General features: G+C 37.7%; 1 protein-coding gene across 1 annotated transcript in view; it reads right to left on the bottom strand.

Annotated features, from left to right (window-relative positions):
• Positions 1–20,504, bottom strand: part of MAP3K15 (mitogen-activated protein kinase kinase kinase 15) — an 81,878-nt gene that overhangs the window by 30,857 nt on the left and 30,517 nt on the right. The window contains exons 4-7 of the mRNA XM_053970167.1: positions 12,073–12,266; positions 9,744–9,912; positions 8,365–8,471; positions 36–206 (exon numbers count right to left, since the gene is read on the bottom strand). Coding sequence (XP_053826142.1) covers positions 36–206; positions 8,365–8,471; positions 9,744–9,912; positions 12,073–12,266 — 641 coding nt within the window. The remainder of the gene's footprint in view (positions 1–35; positions 207–8,364; positions 8,472–9,743; positions 9,913–12,072; positions 12,267–20,504) is intronic.

The raw sequence follows: 20,504 nt of genomic DNA, 5'->3' as shown, positions 1-20,504 counted from the left end.
TAAACAGATTTTTTTGTTTTGTTTTTTCCTGTTACCATTCAATGGAATGATCTCGACTATTGGTATCTTTACAGTCGGAATCAAGAAACATATCCTTGTAGATCCTCCCACATAAGCAAAACATGTCTGGAGCAGGGTGATCACATGTCTGCAGGACTTGAAGCATAACTTGCAGTGCCTTCTCTCTGTCACCTGCATTATTTCTTCTGAAATCAAATACAGAGAATAAAATAAATGAGTTCAGACCTGAAACAGTAACTGCAAGATGGGAGAACAACAGTATCCCTCATCTATCCCACAATCCATCTGTAATTATTATACACACACTTCACTTTACTTAGACTGATATATGATTGTTGGTTGACTGGTAAAACCCAAATTCACCCCCCCATCATTGGTCTCTATGTGTAGCTCACATAAGAACTGATGCAAACCCAGAACTCCTCTTTGAAAAAAATCCACCATCTAATTTGATTCCTTCCTGAGTACACAAACACACTCTGAACATCCTGCAATGAGAAAAAAAGTGCCTTTTTAGTGTTCATTCCTGACAACACTTAACAAAAATGGCCATTTTCAGCATTTAGTGTGACAGATCATTCAGCTAGGTCCAAGATTTGTAATCTTGAATCCAGAGGATCCAGAAACAATACCAGGAAATACCAACTAATTGCAGGAGAAGCCAGGTCAATCCAATCTTATCCAAAATAATGACAGAGCTCAATATGGAGCCTTTGAACTCCAGCAAGAATAAAAGGGCAAAATTGAACTGCATTTCTTAATTAAAATTCTTCAGATGAGAAGAAGATCTGGAAAACTAACAGCTGTGATATGCATGTTTTGACAAATATTTAACAATTGTGTTAATAAGAAAACAGTGATTAAATAACATTTCCATTCCTTATTATTATTAATCAGCCAGATTTTTTGCCTCCATTTACCTTGCTGTTTCTCTAAGTTTAGAACTCAATATTCACTGCAGAAAGTCACTTAGAACAAACAACAATGTCTATTTGCAAGAGTAATGCAAACACAGCTGAAGAGTTGAATAGCTTCTTCAACACTTTTTTTCATCACCATAGAGATTTAAAATATTTACCAACCCCTTTTTAGAACTGTTTACAATTTTCCAGTCCCCACCTAGGTATCCATGAACAGGCCTACAAGGATTATGACTACTTTGTCAGCAATATCAGTAGCAGATAATGGTTTCTGGTAAATTTATTACTTGCATGCCCCAAAAGGATTAATATTTACTGTAAAGGGGCTTTGTTCCTTAGGTAACCAGCTGATGCAATAAGACCAGTAACAGCACATCTGTAACAAAATTCAGGCTTCTGTGCACGTTAGGTGATGGAGAACATCTAATAAGATTAAACAGCGTTGTAGCTGGTTGTAAAGGCTTTATCCTGCCTTTGATGTCACTGGCAGAGCATAAACTATCACAGCAAGTACTTGAATATTTTTAAAGCATTTTTTTTCTTCGGGTTAACTGCTCTGAAATAGTACTGGTGTTCTCTAATGAGCACACAAGGAGAAAGTTGGTATCTTTTTTCAGTTTTACAAGAAATATACAGGAGGTAAAAACTGTGGGGGTAAATCCATTGCACAGGTCAGCATGCTCTAACCAAACCTCTTCTGGACAAACCAGATTCTTTTACTAGGAGTACCCAAGTTTCACTATTGTTAACATTAAAGCACAGAAAATTGAGTAAGCAGAGCTTAGAATAAAATCAGGCCCTAATATTAAAGTCCAGTATTTCCCCGGTCTTGTATATTGTGACCACAAGAGTTGGCATGAGTTCTGAGCTCTTCCTGAAAACACAAGAAATGCACAACTAAAACGTAATGTTCCACTTTAGCATGGAAACAGAAAATCTAAAAATCACTGCTTTCCTAGACTTTACTCAAGTCTGCCTTCTGTGAAATAGGTTATTTATTAATGTTAATATAAAGAGGTGTTAGGTACTGATTGAAAAAAGCAGAACTAAAGAAGAAATGCAATGAACAAAGCAAGACACTGCTTAAAATGGGACATTGTGCAAATTAACATTTCTGGTCATCAAAGGAGGAACCTGTACACACCAAATACAACACTAGGAAAGCATTACAAAAGACCAAGTCCTAAATGAACACTGTACTAGAGAACTTAAAATGAAAGATCTCTCTCTTATACAGAAAAAAAAATATTGTTAAAAATAATTAAATTCAACAAAATTTAGAACATGACAAGTGTACACTCGTCTTACAGGATATAATTAAACAATAATCAGTTTAGGTGTCTTTATATTAGACCCTCTTTTTCACTGCAGCAGAATTCAATGCCCACTGGATAATACAAAACCCATACACCAATTATAATAATTTACAAATTTAGGAAGTTATCAGCTTCTAAATCCCAAAAAGAGGGTAAACAAAGAAAAAACCCAAACAACCTGAAAGATCACATAAGTTACAAGCAAGTTCTCTGAAGTCAGTATGAAAAGATTCTGTTGGATAATATGCAGAATGTGTTATTCTTGACCAAGACAGATTTTCATTTCTTATTTCAGACTCCACACTTTGTCAGGTCTGCATGCCTGACAGCTCGTAATTTGTTTCAACATGCCTTGAAACAGACCTGTGGTGTTATCAACAGATACAATCTCAGAAGAGATTACCTTAAACCCTTAAGGTTTAGCACTGACTTCAATTTTTTTAAACCAATCTCAACTATGTTAGCTTCCTCATGGTCCCCAGCCCCCATTTAAAGCCACACTAGAACAAATCTCAAAAAACCATGTCATAAATGACTGCTGGAGGTCATCTAACAGAATCCCCCTCTCACAGCAGGTCTATGGCCCAGCACTAGACCATGGCAGCCTTGGCTGTGTCTGAAAAGCTGAATCTATTAAACCTCCAAGGATGGAGATGGCCTCTCTGAACAAGGAAAGCAGAAATATTGTACATGATGATGCACAGGCACGAGAAGGAAGGTAGAAAACGTTCTCTTTATGGATTAACTTGGTGCACCAGGTGAGATTTGCAAAGTATATTCCCTGAATATGAAGTTTTATAAGCCAGAGCAGAATCTCAATAGGCTGCTACAAAAATTACTGTATCAGATAACTTTACTGCTCCTTGGTGCTTCCAGGCCATCTTGCACTGAAATACAGATGTCCCTCATGGTATCATGGTGAAGTCAACTTTAGGAATGAAACTGAATTTTGAAATAGACATTTTTCAATGGTGCTCTTCAACACACAATCTGTTAAACTCTGCACATCTGGAAGAAGATATGTCCTACCTTAAAGAAGTTTGCATACACATCCAGTGAAAATATGAGCTACTTTTTTTTTTTTTTTTTTTTTTTTTAGGGGGCACAGTTTTTAGAATCACTACTCACAATCTTAAAATTCTTTCAAAATACAGTTTCAATGGTCAATGAGGTAAGAAAAAAGAGTGCTACTACAATTTATTTAGAAACTATATTAAAAAACCCCACAGGCCTTGCAAAGTGTTTCATAAAACTACTTTTTTCTTACTGGTGTCTTTGTTAGCACATTTTAGTCCTCTTACTACAATTGTTACCTTGTGAGAACTTGCAGAGAAACCAAACAGAGAAAATGAATCTACATTATCTGAACATGACAGCAGCAGAAACTGCTGCCAGTTAAGAAAGAGTTACTTCCAAAAAGTAGGGCAATTATGAAAATATCCTAGTGCCAAGTGTCCCCAAGCACAATGCTGGAATTAAAAGGAAAGGAATGAAAAAATGAAAAATTATGATGTCTTTTACAAATACCCAGCACATTAATCTTCAGTACTGTGTACAGTTTTAAGCTTTATTGAAAAAGGAAACTGAACTATTAGGATTAGGGGAAAAAATTCAAATTGAGGGAATGATCAATGACACAGAATCATTTCTGTATGAAGAAATCTTCAATAAACTAAGGTTTTTCAGACAGAAATGGTTACATAGGAATTCTTTCTCTTAAAACAAAAGTTGTCCTGCAGGGCACTTTTACAGTGTCTAATTACTTCCTCGAAATTTGGGCCAGTGTTCTGCTGCCAGTTTGGTTTTGCCTGACAGCTGGTATCCCAGAAACTGCTGGCTGATTCACTTGCCAATTTGCTAGCTTGCTCACTGCAGTTATGCCATGTGATTTATCTGTCTGCTGACCCTACCATGTTTCTTCAATCACAGAATCAGTCTTCTCACTTCCCTGGTCTACACAAGCCTCTTGCATCTGTCTCTCTGTCTTATCCAACTATCCACTCCTCCTTTACCTCCCTGAATTTTTCTGTAGAGCAACAAACTCCTATCACAGCATCTTACCTGGAATAATACCTGGAACACACAGTTGAAAAAAAAAAAGTGTTTTTTTTTCCTTTCTCTTTGATATCAGAGTTCCTTTCTTCCTCTCCAAATCCATCCTCTTCATGGTGAATCTTTCTCTACACTCTAGTCTTTATAAGGAGACCTAGTTTTAAATATCCCTAAACAAAAAAAATCTTCCTGCTTCACAGACTGGTTTAACCAGCTTTAAAGAACTGGCATGCTTACAGAGCCAGAACTACACTCAGTGAACCAGGCCCTTGCCCAACAAAGTCAACAGGAACAGCATGTATTTCACTGGGACAAGAATTAGCTCACTCCGTTGGTAACAGGTGGTGTAATCTTTTTTTTTCTCAGCTTTTTGTTCACATCTTCCCCTGTATGGTTTGTTTCCATCTAGCTAGATGGAGAAGACTATATATGACAAAAAACTCCTGTATTAATGGAAAGTATTTTCTCAAGGGAATACACATTTGCTTTCCTTTTAATTTCATGTTTTAATAACAGCAAAAACATTTTTAAAAAATCTAAATTATTAAGAAATATGAGAACTCATTTTAATTAGAGTTAGTACACTTCCATTCTCACTTAAAACCAGAAACTGACTTTTGAGTTAAGATACATTTCACTGAGGATGTAATTTGCTTGTAGAATATTCAATATTTGAAACAATGAATGAGGAAAACAAGACCCTAAATTAGGCTTTGACAAGAACTAAATTTGCAAGACTCCAGACAGATATGACAAAGAAAAAAACTAGCTTTTTTCCCTCCCTCATATACACTTCAGGTACTTCATGAAAGCCAGGCGTATAAAAGGAGGAGGCCCAGAACATGTTTTTTTACTAAATTTGAGTAGTCACAGAACAGAACATTTTAAATACCCCAGTGCTTATCAATGGAAACAATTTTCTGTGGCTACTATTATTCACAATTACTAGTATTATTCACAATTACTAGTGATTTTCTACTTGCACCCTATTACACCCTTCACTTGTTAATTGCCTTCTTTTATTATGGTACTGGAATATGTTGCTCGTTAGAACACAGCATGCTGAGTTAAATAATAGTGACTGCAGCTGTCCTCATCTTTAACATAAAGGAGGATAGAAGTGCTCTGGAAAGAGACTAAAATTTTCACAGTTCTGGCCTCATGCCAGGACTGGGTTTGGTTTTAAAGTCTACTGTTTTGAACAGAATTTGGCATACCCTTGGGCCTCTTTGCAAGTTTCCAGGACATTATAACTCCCGCTCTGGTAAATAAGACCAATTAGAAGATTGTCCTTACACAGTGCTTGCCTCCCAGGCAAGGTGTACCATGGACTGAAACAATCAGCCATCCACATCTGGAACACCCAGCCCTCAACTGCACAGCATCCTACTTCATTCCACAGCTGTGAATACAAATATTGAAAATACTCATGTTGCACATTTGGACTGAACTTATACCTAAAGATGTCTAAATTAAGGTACAATTAGACTCACATCTCAGCTAGGAGGCAACAAGGAACAATGTCTTAAGCCTGTGTCTGTACAGAAGAGAGCACTGTCTGCTCTGTTCCTATGCTATATCCAAATTATTTAGCTTAAGACACTGGAAAAGCAATAGCCCTTTTCTCCTTAGGACGGTGATGTACTCAGATTGCCCAGGCTTGGAAACAAGCACAAGCCTGTCATTGCAAACATCCATTGTTAGCCTCTGACAACAGACATGAGAGATGACAAATCCAAGATGCTCTCAGTTCTGCTCTGAAATGGCAGCCAGAGAGGAAGACAGCAATCTAGGAGAGGGGCTGTGCTTAAACACCTGCCACATGAATCAGGGCTCCAGAAATCAGCATGCAAGTGTCTGCCTGCCCCACATATGACAGTGAGTGCCTTAGTACCTGTCTGCACAGGAGCCATCAGTGAGGCCCAGGCTTGCTTTGCTTATGATCCAAGCCAGGTCAGACCCAGGCTGGCTCTGAGGCAGAGGACATGTGGAATGGCACAGAACCTAAAGTAAAACATTCCTGTCCTTTGCCTTAGCACTACTTGTTAACCTGGACCTACACAGAGCTGTGCTTCAGAGCAGGCTTGTGTCCAGCTGCTGAAGCAGCAGAGCCCCGAGGTGCCCAGAAGCAGCCCTGCAGCCCCTCCTGCCACGGCGCTGCCCCTGTGCAGCACTGGAGTAACTCTGACTTGGCAACGCAAGTGACGCTAATGGCCAGGAGAACTCAGATACGGAGTCCAAGAGGAAATAAACTAATTACTCTCTCTGGATCACTGTTCTAGTATACTTTTTTATGAAATTAAGCACACATGAACATTCTGCAGGGTCAGATATTCTTACAGCTGCTAATTCTGTTCTGCATATGTTGTATTTTTTTCCGGTGGGCTCAATCAGCTGTACTTACCAACATTAATACCGTTCTGTATGTTGAAATTAATAGAATATGAACTGAAAATATAGTTCTTTATTTTAAAGATAGCTTCTGAGAGAAATCACTAAAAATAATTTGGTTTTAAAACAGACAAAATTAGGGATTCAAAATTTTCATGCAAGTAAGATGCTAAATGCAACATTTTAGGGGTCATTTTGAACTAAGTGGACTTGCTCAAAAAATGTTTAAGTCTCAGCTTTTGAGCTTTGTCCATCATTTTGTTTAAAGAAGGCAAAAACATCTGTAGAAGCTAAATTCTGCATTCTTACCAATGAAAAACTAGTCATTTGTTTCTGAAAAACCTTTTCTTTAAAAATGCTTAAATAGTTCCCAAAAGAAAACAAGCAGAGTTATGCTGGATTGGGCTAATAATAATTTTAATGAAAGCTGTTGACAGGGAAAGCAAGTTCATGAGCAATTAATTTTATCTTGTCTTACCAGGGTGCTATTGGCATTGTCAAAACAGAAGATTTAATGGCATGGACTTCATATGCTGCTCAAAATACAAAGAATTTGAAGACCAAGACAGTAAAGGAGCTTGCTAATTTTGTTATGCACATCTAAATGAAAAATTTTTAAAAACTGATTATATTAAGACATTACCTAAGGACAAGGCATGATTCTAGCATTATTCTTACTGGCAAATTTAAACATTTTGAGTCAAATTCCTGAAATATTTTTTTTAAATTTCTGAAAAACAGGGCTAAATCCATATGCAGTATTTTTATGAGCAATACTTTAGTGTTTACTCTTGTGTCTGATTAAACTGTCAGATAGGACCAGATTTATTACCATTTTCCAGAAAATGCCATAGGAACTGCATTTCCAGATCTATTATTAAGTTCTTAATCTCTTTAATTGATGCCATCATGATGTTGTCCAATGCTAATTTTTAGTTAGCTAATTCACAATTAGCTAGCTAATTTAATTTGGCTTTAGTTAGCTAGGTCACAATCTTTAATAGTATGTGGATTGCATCTAGCCAGTTACTTTAATTATTACATGTGATTTCATCTGCCTAAGATCTATTTTCTCAGACAATCTTAATGTAAATTCTTTAGAAAGGGAGTAATTATTATACATAGGTACGAAAAAAGTCTGTACCTAACTAGAAGAGTTCAATAATAATTCAGTGTTTCCTGAAGTAATGATGTGCCTGCAGGTCCTGATGACCATCCAGCCTTCCAGGAAAACTCTATCATGAATGTGTATTTGTAGACCAAGCAGTGCTTTTTGCCTATTACTTTAATAAATCACTCATAACTCTATCACACTAAACATTTGAAGACATTCAGAATAATCAGTGACTCAGATTAAACAATCTCAGACTGACCAAGAACCCCTTGGTATCACAGGAGTCTTTTGCAGTTAGTCAGGTGGCCTTTGGAACAGATCCAACAACTCTCCTAGTTGTTGACAAAATGATGGTTGTTGGAAAACAACAATTTCAAAAGTTACAGCTGTCCTGGTACACACTAAGTATGGGATTAAGGAGAGATGACTGTGATGAATATCAGTGTGTGCAGAAATGGAAGGGAATTTGATATTATCTGCACTATACATTTACATATAAGCCCATATGGAAGAGCAATAAAATGAAACAACTTCAATCAATCACCCTTACCGATTTAATGCAAAAGCGTAATGAAACTTTATGTTGTGCTGATCAGCCAGGTCACAGGTAGGAAGCATTTCTAGTGTTTCTACCAGCTTCACCATAGCATCATAGTCCTGGTATGAAATTAAAAAACAGTAAAAAGGACTGAAGTAGAGTAAACTGAAAGGAGGAAAGCATCACTAAGCTAAAATGTATCATGATCACTAGACAGTTTCTCAGGTGACTTTCCTAAGAGAAACAGCCATGAAGGCTGCACAGGAGCACACAGGGATTTTGCCTATCCATGTCAGTGCTTGCCTCTTCCTCACCACAATGCCCAAACTACTGAATCCCTGTAGCCAGTGTGATCAATTACTCTCCCAGCACCAGTAGAAGAGATGACAAGTCTGGCTTTTTCAGGCCTTATTAAGATCTTTTGATGAATGACACCTCACCAGGTCACTGTGGACTTGACCACAGCTGTCTCTGAAATGCATCAGCCACTTTTGCACTCATTTGGGTTTCTCAGGGGTAACCCACATCTACAGTACTGAAGAGGCCAGTTTATTGACATTTCAAAGGGCCTTGTGTTACTGAATCTTTTTGTTCAAAACATGTTTTGAGACAAGTAGATTTCTCAAGGGAGACCTTTCATGATCACCAGAGCCAATCCAAATGAAGCTGGATAAAGTGCTGTAAGGAAAACATGCATTTCAGAATGGAAAGTTTGGTAATGAAGGATGATGTGGTCACCCATTGCTCTCTCGCAACCCATTTATACACAAGAAATAACCAACTTAGCTCCTGATGGGAAAAAAAAATATATAGAATGGTTGAAATCATATTTGAAAACGGATGTTAAACACACAGACTGTCAATTTGGAAAAACAGCTGCTTCAGCAAAAGCAGAATTTATTTTAAAAAATTAAAACAAGAAAAAAAGATGCAGTTAGATTTTAAAAGCAAATTAATGTTTCACTGAATTATAGTTCTCAAATTGAGCATCTCTAGCCAATACAATGGTCATAACAAATGCATTTTTTTCATTTCTAAATATATTTAACTTTATGGGGGGAGGGAGGAAAGGTAGGGGAGAAGAGAGCAAGGCAAGCATTTTGATTCAGTAGGGATTTTTGCTTTTTTTCTTTTTAATGAAGTTAAAAATTACTAAAAGCAAAGGGAGAGACCTCGGGAAGTCACCTGAGTCTCTTCTTCACAGGGAAAGTAAGTAAGAGTGTCTATCCCCTTAAACTGCCCAAAAGACATGCCAAACTTAAACAATGTAACAGTTGCTCCCATTTAGTGTCAGCTTTGAATCACTGCTTAACAAACAAAGAAGCACAGGAGAACAAACAAGAGCCACAATTGCATGGTAAAATAATCCACCTTAGTCTTCAAGCACATACCTGAATGTCTCTGTAAGAAAGAAGCAGGTTTATGACAATGTCAGAAGTCAGCACTTCAGTATTATCCATACGAAGCTTAATCCTGGCCAGCTCCTTAGCCAGTTCATCTCCTTGGTACTTCTCTCTAGCTTTTCTAATGTCATTTAGCAGTGTTTCTTTATAATAGGCACTAAAGAAATAGAAGTTAGAGATAGGGGGAGAAGACTGTTAGACATTTCTTATGAAACATGGCTATGCTTCTAATAAAAAGTATAATTTCTAATAAAAACTATCATTTCCTCAGAGTGAGGTCCACATCAAATGTTTCCATATTTTTCAATAACTACTTACAAATATTCCACCTTGCCCCACCTCAGACTGTAGGGCTATGTATCAATATACTTATAACCAGGACCGTGAGGCAATTCTACCAGCACAGGAAAACTGGTGCATTTCTTTGCCCCATTACTGACCCTGACAGATGCGGCACTTTGTGTCATAAGGAAGGCTGCATCTGAGATAATAAAGTGACACAGAGGAGAAACACCAGTGTAATGTAAAGAGGAGGTATATTATTGTATCATGGAAGGTGGAAGAAGACTTTCTAACACAGAAACTAAAACAAAAACAAGCCAACAAAAGCTGACTTCGTTGCAATCTCTTTGATGAACATAACACATAATGTGGGCAGGATCTCTGTAAAAGCCTCCAGTAAGTGCATCTTATTTACACTAATATCAGTGCACAATCCAACATCAGCACTTTTGTAAATTGAAAAATAATACATATATTGCCAGCATGACAAGTATGAATGGCCTCAACAAGCTACTTAGGGGTAAATTTATCCTGGAGCACGTCATGGAGTCTCTAGTTTGGAACTTAGGTGCCACCTGACAGATACTCCAGTGCATACAATCTCCTTCTTTTTTACAATGAGTCTTTCAAAGTATTAAATCTTGCTACACATAGCAAAGAAAATTAAGTTCTGTCTCATACACATAATAATCAAAGCAACAAGGCCATAGTAAGCACTACTGGCAAGCACAGCCTCATACAGTGCAAGCACAGAACCGAGGCCGAGAAGCGGGCATGGACTGTAAGGTGGGATCAAGACCACCCAATAACCCCCAAAGACTTCAAACCCATTTCCAGAAAGACCTACAAGAACAGACTGCATGTAACTAATTTGCATACACAGTGAGAAACTGATCTCCAGAGTGGGAGAAAGCTTATCTATAAGAAAAGTACCCCAAAAAAATTCCAGGGTGCTTGCCCTGCATATGCATCCCAGGACCATGGAAACCCCAGCTGGATTGACACTGGAGCCAGGATGGGTGATCTCTCTTTCTTTCCTCCTCTCTGCCCCTCTTTAATTTATCTCTCTCTCTTCCCTTTCACCCTACGCCCTTTATCCAAAACCCTCTGTTGTGCCTTACACTAGGAGGTCAAGGACTAAAACACCAATTTCTATGCCAAGTGTGTAGTTTACTAATAAAACTTTTGCAAACTTCTGCAGACCCTCTGACTTTTGTCATTCCTTTCAATCATGAGCATCGAGAAATCTTGGGTGCACCCTTCCCCTTCAGGGGAGGATGTCACAGGAGAGTCATCCATGGGATTGCAAGACTGGGACCACAAAAGAATAGTAGTTTTTTAGACAAGCCTTTCACTTGGCTGGGATGGCAATGTGGAAACAAATCTGATGGTCCTCCATGCTATCTCATGCTCAGACATTAGGAAAATTAAAAAACAGAAACTCAGTCTCTCTGAGTGTTTTCCAGAAATATATACAAACCAGAAATAGGTGCAGAATACAGGGCGGGCAACTGAGAAAGAAAGACCTCCTTCTCCAGCCCCAATTCTCAAAACTCCAACATCCCCTTGCAGAAATGGCTAAGCAGTATCATGTTTATTAAGTGACACCAGAAGGCTAATATTTGTGAATAAGAACAAATCATGAGAATTACAATTGAATGCCCATTGCTCCCATGTATATATTTTATCTGGTAATAACAGAAAAGGACAGTTTTTGGCTTTGAACTCTATGAAGAATCTATGAGCGTAGCTCCTATTACGACCTTATACATTGTAAAACTTAAGCACTTTATCTTACCCATGGACTGCCTTTGCTTTCTGGAAAGTAACTATAAATCTAATTCTAGCATAACATGGTTAGTTAACTACAACAACTGCAGGCCAGGAAAATAGCAGCTTCTTTTAACACTACATTAAGTGCAGTGAAAAATAAAAAATTGATAATCAATGCTACTAGAAATTCTGAATCTTCTTTTTCCATAATATTAAAAAGAGACTATCAATGGTTCTGGAACTGTGTATGTTGTAACATTACCATGATGTAACATGGACATCCTTGAGAAGGCTGAGAAACTTGTCCACCAGTGGGACACAAAATGGCCCCAGGATATTGTCCCAGCTGGGCTGCATGTACTCAGAGGCTCTTCGTTGGGCATCACTTTCACAGCAAAAGTAGTCAGCACAAGGTGTGACAATGTATGGAATAAAATAATAATTGCCACTTGAAGCCTAAAATAAAAACAGGCAGAGTTTAGAAAACAAATGCAAGTGGAATTATACTTGTGTATACACAGAATCTTCTGCTGACAGAACAATAGCTAGAGTAGTGCTGGTGTGTAAGAAGTTTTAGTGCACTGTTTAACACAAGATTTGCAAGCATTAAATTCAAGGAAATTTGTCTGGAAAAGTTTCAAATATTAACAAAGCTGACGAATAAGGGTCCAGGTCTGTTAACTGACAATACAACAAAACTGTTCAATTTTTCCTTTTAATGTAATGCACGGACCCTAGTAGGGTCTGACAGTTACCAGCTAATGTTCTGTTCCCGAATTTTTGGCTTCTGATATGTATTTGCATCCTCTAAGCCCACCCTGTACTAGAAAAGATATGATGCAGAGCTCCCCACAATGAGAGAAATACAGCAACACAGACACTGGAAGGACTGTATAGAGATGTTTAACCCAGAGGAATCTACAAAACATCTGCTACCATCAAAAGCCTAACCAACCAAATCCCAAAACTTTGAAATGTTTTGTAATAGATGTAGGACTTGTAACACAAAATTTTAGAAGTAAAACCCAAAAAACTTAGTATGCCACAAAAAATGTGTAAATACAACAAGGTGCTAAAGTGGGTGAGGACACAAGAGATGCCCTTCAGAGCCCAAAACCAGCAAGTTCAGAGTTTTCAGACCCTGAGTAAAACCCCAGAAATCAGACTACTGTGAATGTTTCCACAGCTGGGAGAAGCACTTGTATACCATTCCAGCTATGACAACTCTTTGCTGTTTAAAAGGTAAACTTCATATTTGAGAGTAACTAGATGGGAGCACTGAGGCAGAGGTCAACATGATACACCTGCCATGATCAACTGCCACTGCATTGGAGATATCACAGCACTGAACCTGTACAGAAAAGTCATACCTGTCATTTTTTCATATAATCTAAGCATGTAGAAAAGCCATAGCCATTTATAGTCACCTTGAACAATGGGAGAATGCTGAGATGATGAAAAGAATGGATATGAAGATGGCACATTTTTGAATGTATTAGTAAACTAGAGAGGAGAAACAGATTGTTCACAGGAAGTTAAAGATGTAAGGCATGCAGTTACTAAAACCATAGATAAAAAACCTGTATCAGTACATCCTGTTGCTGATCTGAGCGAGGATTTAGAATTTTAAATTATTTCTAACAGATAAAGATCAAGTCATATTCTTTCCTTACAAATCCTAAGTTAAATTATCCCTGTTGTAACAATATAATTATCTGTTGGATTGCTATCTTTACTTCCCAACAAAAAACTCAGAAAAACTGCACCCCAAGCCACCAATATGGTAGCACAGTTTTGTCTCATGTTTATTCAAATAAACAGTAAGTTTATCTGCAACACAAAAGCTGCTTGTCTATAAACTCTGTCCTTAAACCTTTAACAGCAAATTAGCTCTTCCTGCAATGAAAAAAGCCCATCCAATTTGAAAGGGTGATGTATCTTGAGATGCAAAAAACTGCAGTTATCTATTGAAGAAGCAATTAAATTTTCAGAAAAAATTAATTACACATGTGAAATACTGTACTAATCTAATCCTCAAACATTGTATTGTTATCCAGCCAACATATCAGCTATTTGACTTGGATTTCTTGTCTCCTTTTGCATAGTGAAATCTGTGCAATTAAACCCTCCTGTCTTCTAGCTTCTTCAGTACAATATTTACATATAATAAATTATAAAACCCTTTCATATAGACTGTGTGGCCTAGGAAAGTCTTTCCTATCTTTATTATGTAAAAAACCAGTCCATCTACTTTTCTTATGCGAACAAGAATTAGAGATGGCTGAAAATATCAGCCACCCTTGTTCCTTTTGATCTTCTGTTCAGGATGCTGGTCTCTGATACCAAAAGCTAGTAATTTTGAAAATTACTGTCTTGTCATACACCAACTATTGCTTTCTAAAGATAATGAATAAATGGCTTAGGTATATGTAAAGAAATGTATGTAGCAACCCTATCTGCATATGTATACAACATATAGATATAAAATCTGTAAACTATTACTTATTTGATTGTAACAAAATTGTAACTTCATAGCTTATCAAGACTATATGATGAGTTGGTTAATTTCAGGATTAGAAGCTAAGATATTTTAATTGTCTGATTTTGGGAAATTTTACGTTAAAAATTACAGTCAAGCAGACTGAAAAAAAACCAAAACTCTGAATAGCTCATCTTCCAGCATATAATATATGGCAGCACTGAAACTTTTGTATTTAATCACAACATTTTAAAATCTACCACAAAACAAGCCACAAATTCAAGAACATGAAAAAAAAACCCAGAAAATAACTGTAAATAAGTTGAGAAAGGGATCTGTTCTTCAGGTGAAATAGTTAAAGGAATTAAGCAGAAAGCCATGCCTTTGCTGAGAGGCTGAAAGAGTGAGGCCCACAGAGGCCATTTTTAGGCTCTAGGCAAGCCAGGCCAAATGTAGAGTGGTTTTTGTCTTAAAATATTTTCCAAATATTTTTTAATGCTGTTAAAAGTAAACTTTCAATCTTAATATAAACAGGCTTTTTAAATTGTACTGGTAAAGTTATTCTGGTGCAACTGCCACAGAGATGCTACACTTGAATTAAAGGTAGGTTTTCTCCCAAATAAGTAACGCTGAGCAAAAATCTCTGCACTTTCAAGGAGGAATTATTCCTGCCAGGCTAATAGTACAGTTATTTTACTTGAGCCATGCTATTAATTTTGCCACTCACTCAAGTATCAAGAATGCTTACTCCACCTCACTAAGCACTTAGAAGGAAAATACATAAAGTAATAGAAAAGGAACTGCATTGACTCCAAGAGATCACAAACTCCTGAATGTTCAGGGAGTTTAACTCACTGTTGTCTCAAGTATTAGGATTTTCTGTGACATCACATTCCTATCCATCTTGCCACATAGGCATGTATTGGATTTGCAGGTCAGGTTTTGGTAGCGGGAGGGCCTTGGGGGCTACAGGAGTGGCTTCTGTGGGAAGCTGCTGGAAACTTCCTCCATGTCCAGCAGAGGCAATGCCAGCCAGCTCCAAGACAGGTGTGCTGCTGGCCAAGGCTGGGCCAATTAGAAATGATGGTAACTCCTCTGTGATAACAGATTTAAGAAGAAGGAAAAAAGTTATTGCACAGATGTAACTGCAGTCACAGAAAGGTGGAGTGTAAATATATGAGAGGAATAATGCTGGAGACACCAAGGTCAGTGCAGAAGAAGGGGCAGGAGGTGCCCAGATGCTGGAGCTGAAATTCCTCTGCAGCCCATGGTAAAGACCGTGGTGAAGCAGCTGTGGCTCTGCAGCCCATGGAGGATCACAGGGATGAAGAGATCCTGCAGCCTGTGGAGGAGCCCCACACTAGAGCAAGTGGATGTCTAAGAGGAGGCTGTGACCCCATTTGAATCCTGTGCTGGTGTGGGCTCCTGGCAGGGACCTGCAGTCCTGTAGAGAGAGGAGTCCAGACTGGAGCAGGTTTCCTGGTAGGACTTCTGACCCCATGAGGGACTCACGCTGGATCAGGCTGTGCCTGAAGGACTGAACCCCATGGAACCCCATGTTGCAGCAGTTTGTGGAGAACTGTTGCCTGAGGGATGGACTCACATTTGTGAAGCTCATGGAGAACTGTCTCCCATGGGAGGGACCCCACACTGGAGCAAGGAAATGACTTCTCTCCCTGAGCAGTGGGGGAAACAACCTGTGATCAACTGACCAAAAGCCCCATTCCGTGTCTCCCTGCATTGCTGGCATAGAAAGTAGAGCTTGGAAGGAGAGAGGGGTAAGGGTAAGGTGTTTTTAAAGTCTTATTTTACTTCTTATTATCCTGCTCTGATTTTATTACTAATAAATTCAATTAGTATCTCTAATTCAAGCCTGATTTGCCCATAATAGTATTTGGTGAATGACCTCTCCCAGTCTTTAACTCATTAACCCTTTGCTCTATTTTCTCTCTCCTGTCTGGCTGCAGAGGGGAGTGAGAGAGTGGCTCTGGTGGGTGCCTGGCATCCAGTCACAGTCAACCCACTACAGTGACTAAGATATTACAAACTTCCAAAAAATACTTTGTCTTCTAAAGTTTAATAAATGCAGTATTTTTTATGTAAAGATTGGGAAGAGAGATTATCACAAGACAAACACTTGAAATTTCTGGGATCTAGCTTGCAAGGAGCAAGTACTCCAATCACCTTGAAGGAAAGACCCTGCCAAGCAATATTCTTAAATCATCCTTATTCATGTTTACATGTCTAGAAACACAGTGAAAGAATGGCATATCTATTCAACAGAAAGCAATTTAAAGTGATACATACTTTGCCTATTAGATTACCACTGTGGTATTCAGGAGGTACTTGAACACGAAGAAAAGCTTTGAGGTTGGCAACCTACTCCAAATTGAAATAAAACAACCAAGAGGAAAACACCACCACAAAAACACCATAAGAAACAAAAAGACACACATAACACATGAATAAAGAAATAATTAAAGAAAGAAACAACAGAAAATGAATATAGATATTTGTAGCAAGATTATATTTACAAGGCAAAGAGAAGTTCAAAACTTTGGCATTTCTCTTATCTATCTCATTTTTTTGGATTTCTCTTATTTATATGATTTATACGTCTATACATCTCCTGTGTCATCATTAAGATGTTTTCAGGTCTTATTTTTATGAACCTGTCAGATTCATTATCTGATTAGTTAACTATAATCCAACCACTACATATTGCTTGAGATGGCAATACTTTCATAAAAAACTAACTTTCATACAGAAATTTTAAAAGCCTTAGTTTTCACTATCTAAAGTAATAGTGGCATATTTCATTATTAAAAGCATTAAAAGTAGCATTTATTTGGTTACCCATTGCCTTTGTACTATTTTTCACCCAAAAAGAAAAATTACTAAATTTAAGATGTTCCTCCTCTTTCATTCTGTGCCCTTTTACAATCTCTTTTGACACTTCTGCTACCTCAGACCTTTTTAGAAACATATCATTAAAAGACTGTATAATATAAACTTTTATACATTGTAAAAATAATCAGAAAATAAAAAATAGAAAGCTACTTGGCAATAATACTTCTTTGGACTATTAAGTTCATATAATGTAATCATACTTCAGAGTCTTGGCTCTCATGACAATCCACAGGGGCTACTTAACTGGAGAACATGAGTCCAAGAGCCAAAATCTATCTATTTAGTTTTCTTAAATGTTCATTGCCTTGAAACAGTATATACAGTCTAATTTATACAGCTACTGAAACCTCTGAAGAAACTTTCTGCCAATTACAATAAAAAAAAGATTTTTCAACATAAAAATTCCTTGTGGCAAGGATAAATTGCAATTCAGTTCCCTTTAGATCAAGAAGAATTTTTGCTAATGACTCTCCATGGCTTAGACATTATTCGCTGCTTAATATAAGAACTGCTACAGGATTTCATGAAAAATAACTATTTAAATCTCTAAAAATACTTCACCAGGCCCACAGGCCTAAGTATACAATGATATAAACCTTTTGGTTTAACAGCCAGCCTACTTTCCTTTAAACAACTTCCCTGAATGCAATTAACAGGGTTATTAAAATTTCTTCAAGCATATTATAAACTAAAGAACAGAACAAAGAAGTAGTCTTTCTCCTTATATTCTGTACTCAGTATAATCATTTTTCCATAGTGGAAAGTTCTAGTACAAATTGAATGGATCAAACTATGTGCAACCATTCCTAGAGATACTGCCCAAAGGACTGCATATTTTGCTTCCTGACTCCAGCAGTTTTCTAAAGCCCCTTGTTCACTCTTTTCTTCACTTAACCTTCAACTTTTTTTTTCATAATTTCTTAAGATCCTGTAGCAGCAGATGAAATTTCCTTCCTTAAAAAAAAAAAAAAAAGTCAATGATGGCAAAAAAAATTTGAATCAAAATAGAAAAACTTCCCAATGGATTTTGTATATTACATTGCTTTGGTGAAAGATTATTTTTTAAATAGCATTTTTTGCTTCTGAAAATCCTTGAAATTTCATTTCTCCAGTAAACCGATGCAGCTGACATCTAAAGAAATTCCAAAGTACAAGCATTTTCCGTAAGTAGTTTTCTTTTCTCTGTCCTTCAGTCCATTATTCCATAATGGCACCTGTTCTGCAAGACTGCATATTTGCCATTTATATGATTGATAATAATTTTTACAGAAACTGGGAAGATGTGCAATCTTTATTAAAACTAACAGAAATGTCCTTAAAGCTCAGAGGAGCTCTACAGAAGGAAATCTAATGGGACATTAGACATACAATAATGGGACACAGAATCTTGATCTTGTATTTCATGCCAGGGCAATTCTTCCTTGGGAACTGAACTCCCATAGAAAATAATTCTTTCCTTTCACATCCAAGTATGCAATAAATTATCAATACAGAAATTTACATGGCTTGTTTAGGGAAGTCAAGTAGAATTGAATCACATTCCTCCATCTTATCTGTGAAAACTGCATTCCTGGATGGTGGAGGGAAGGAAGGAAGGAAGGAAGGCAGTTCTCCTACTTATTCTCTTTTTTCAAACAGTAAGCTATTAAACCTCTCAGGCTCACACCACTGCAGCTGTCTGCTGTAAATTTACTCTGTTAGCTCAGCTATACTCAGGCCAACTCTCAGTTGAATTGCTGACTTTTTTTCTCTGCATTGTTTTCAGCTTGATGTCTAGTTTGCTTGCTCTTGCCTCCTCCTCAATGCTGAATTAGAATAATGTTTCCTCTACAAGGAAAATATTAATTCTCTTCAAGGCTTTCTTGTGATACACAAAGCAAATCGCTCTGATGACACACTAGACATTCACCTTCTCTGCAACTTCAACATGGCTCCACATCTCCTCTATGCTAAGATTTTTCTGCCCCTTTGTAGATGATGTGAGATTTGTAGGATAAATAGGAAAGGTGAGAGCAGGGAAACCTCAGAGAAAGCTCTAAGCTACAGCAGCCAGCCCAGAAAGTTTCACTTGTGCTGCTGGAACAAAGGTGTGCTGTGCCTGGCAACAATCTGAGTTGTTCCCCTTTCCTTACATACCCTGCAGATGCATGGACACAGAGCCTGTAAAACATGGAGAGGACTTCTGCAATGATACTCCTGTGGCTACCACTGAGCTAGAGGAAGGCTTAGGAGATATCTATCCCCTTTCCACCATGCCTCCAGCTCCTGATAAAAAGCGTATTTAAGCTCTGCTATTCCACAGTTACGGCAGAGGCATACCCACATTTTTCACTCAGGACAAGTGAAAGGAAAATACAAAGCTCTACTACAGGGGAATTAACTATTTCATCTAATATTCAGCAATTAAACTGAAATGGTTATCTAACTATGTTTTTGACTGGATGTAACAAATTCATACCAATTATGTACCTACTTAACAAGCACAGCACAGCAATTCACTTCAAATAAGACATTTCTCCTACAGCTGTAAAATATTTAACCAAGCAGTGAAGCAGTGGCACCATATTGGGTGAGTGCTAAACTGCAAACCTCTTGTCACGACTCACTGGATTTGAAAGGAGGGGAAGGCAATTGTCTATTTGAAGTCAACTTCGACTTAAAAAAACATAGTTTTATCCTGTGAATTATTTAGCTTGCTCATGAGTTTGTTCTAATTTCTGAATAAAAAATACTGATAAAAGAATGAAATATGGGAGCACATTTATCTAATAATAGAAGGTATGAACAACTTCAAATAATAGAAGGAAGTCAAGAATCCATACTTGGTATTTAAAGTCATTCATTTTTTACCTCACTGTATTTTACTCATAATTTTTTTCTTCATTTAAACACTTGAAGGAAGTGGGTTAGACAATCCCTCCTTTTTAAAGGAGGAATCAGGATCCTAGCTTAGGGATGTCTCCCTGCCCCTTCTGCTAGCCACAAGGTGTTTAAAGGTCCAGTACCAGACCCCACCATAGAAACCATGTCACTGGAACCAAAGGTATGAAGCTGAGTCAGGAGAGGTTTAGGTTAGATCTCAGGGAAAGGTTCTTCATCAACAGGCTGGTTGGACACTGGAACAGACGTCCCAAGGAAGTGGTCACAGCAACAGCCTAACGGAGTTCAAGAAGCGTTTGGACAAGGTTCTCAGCACATGGTGTGACTCAGGGATGTCCTGTGCTGGGCCAGGAGCTGGACTCAATGATCCTGGTGGGTCCCTTCCAACTCAGTATACTCTGTGATTCAATATTTTCTTCTCTTTG

This window comes from Vidua macroura, chromosome 2, assembly GCF_024509145.1.
Source record: "Vidua macroura isolate BioBank_ID:100142 chromosome 2, ASM2450914v1, whole genome shotgun sequence".
NCBI lineage: Eukaryota > Metazoa > Chordata > Aves > Passeriformes > Viduidae > Vidua > Vidua macroura.
This window is presented reverse-complemented; position numbering and strand designations above follow the sequence as displayed.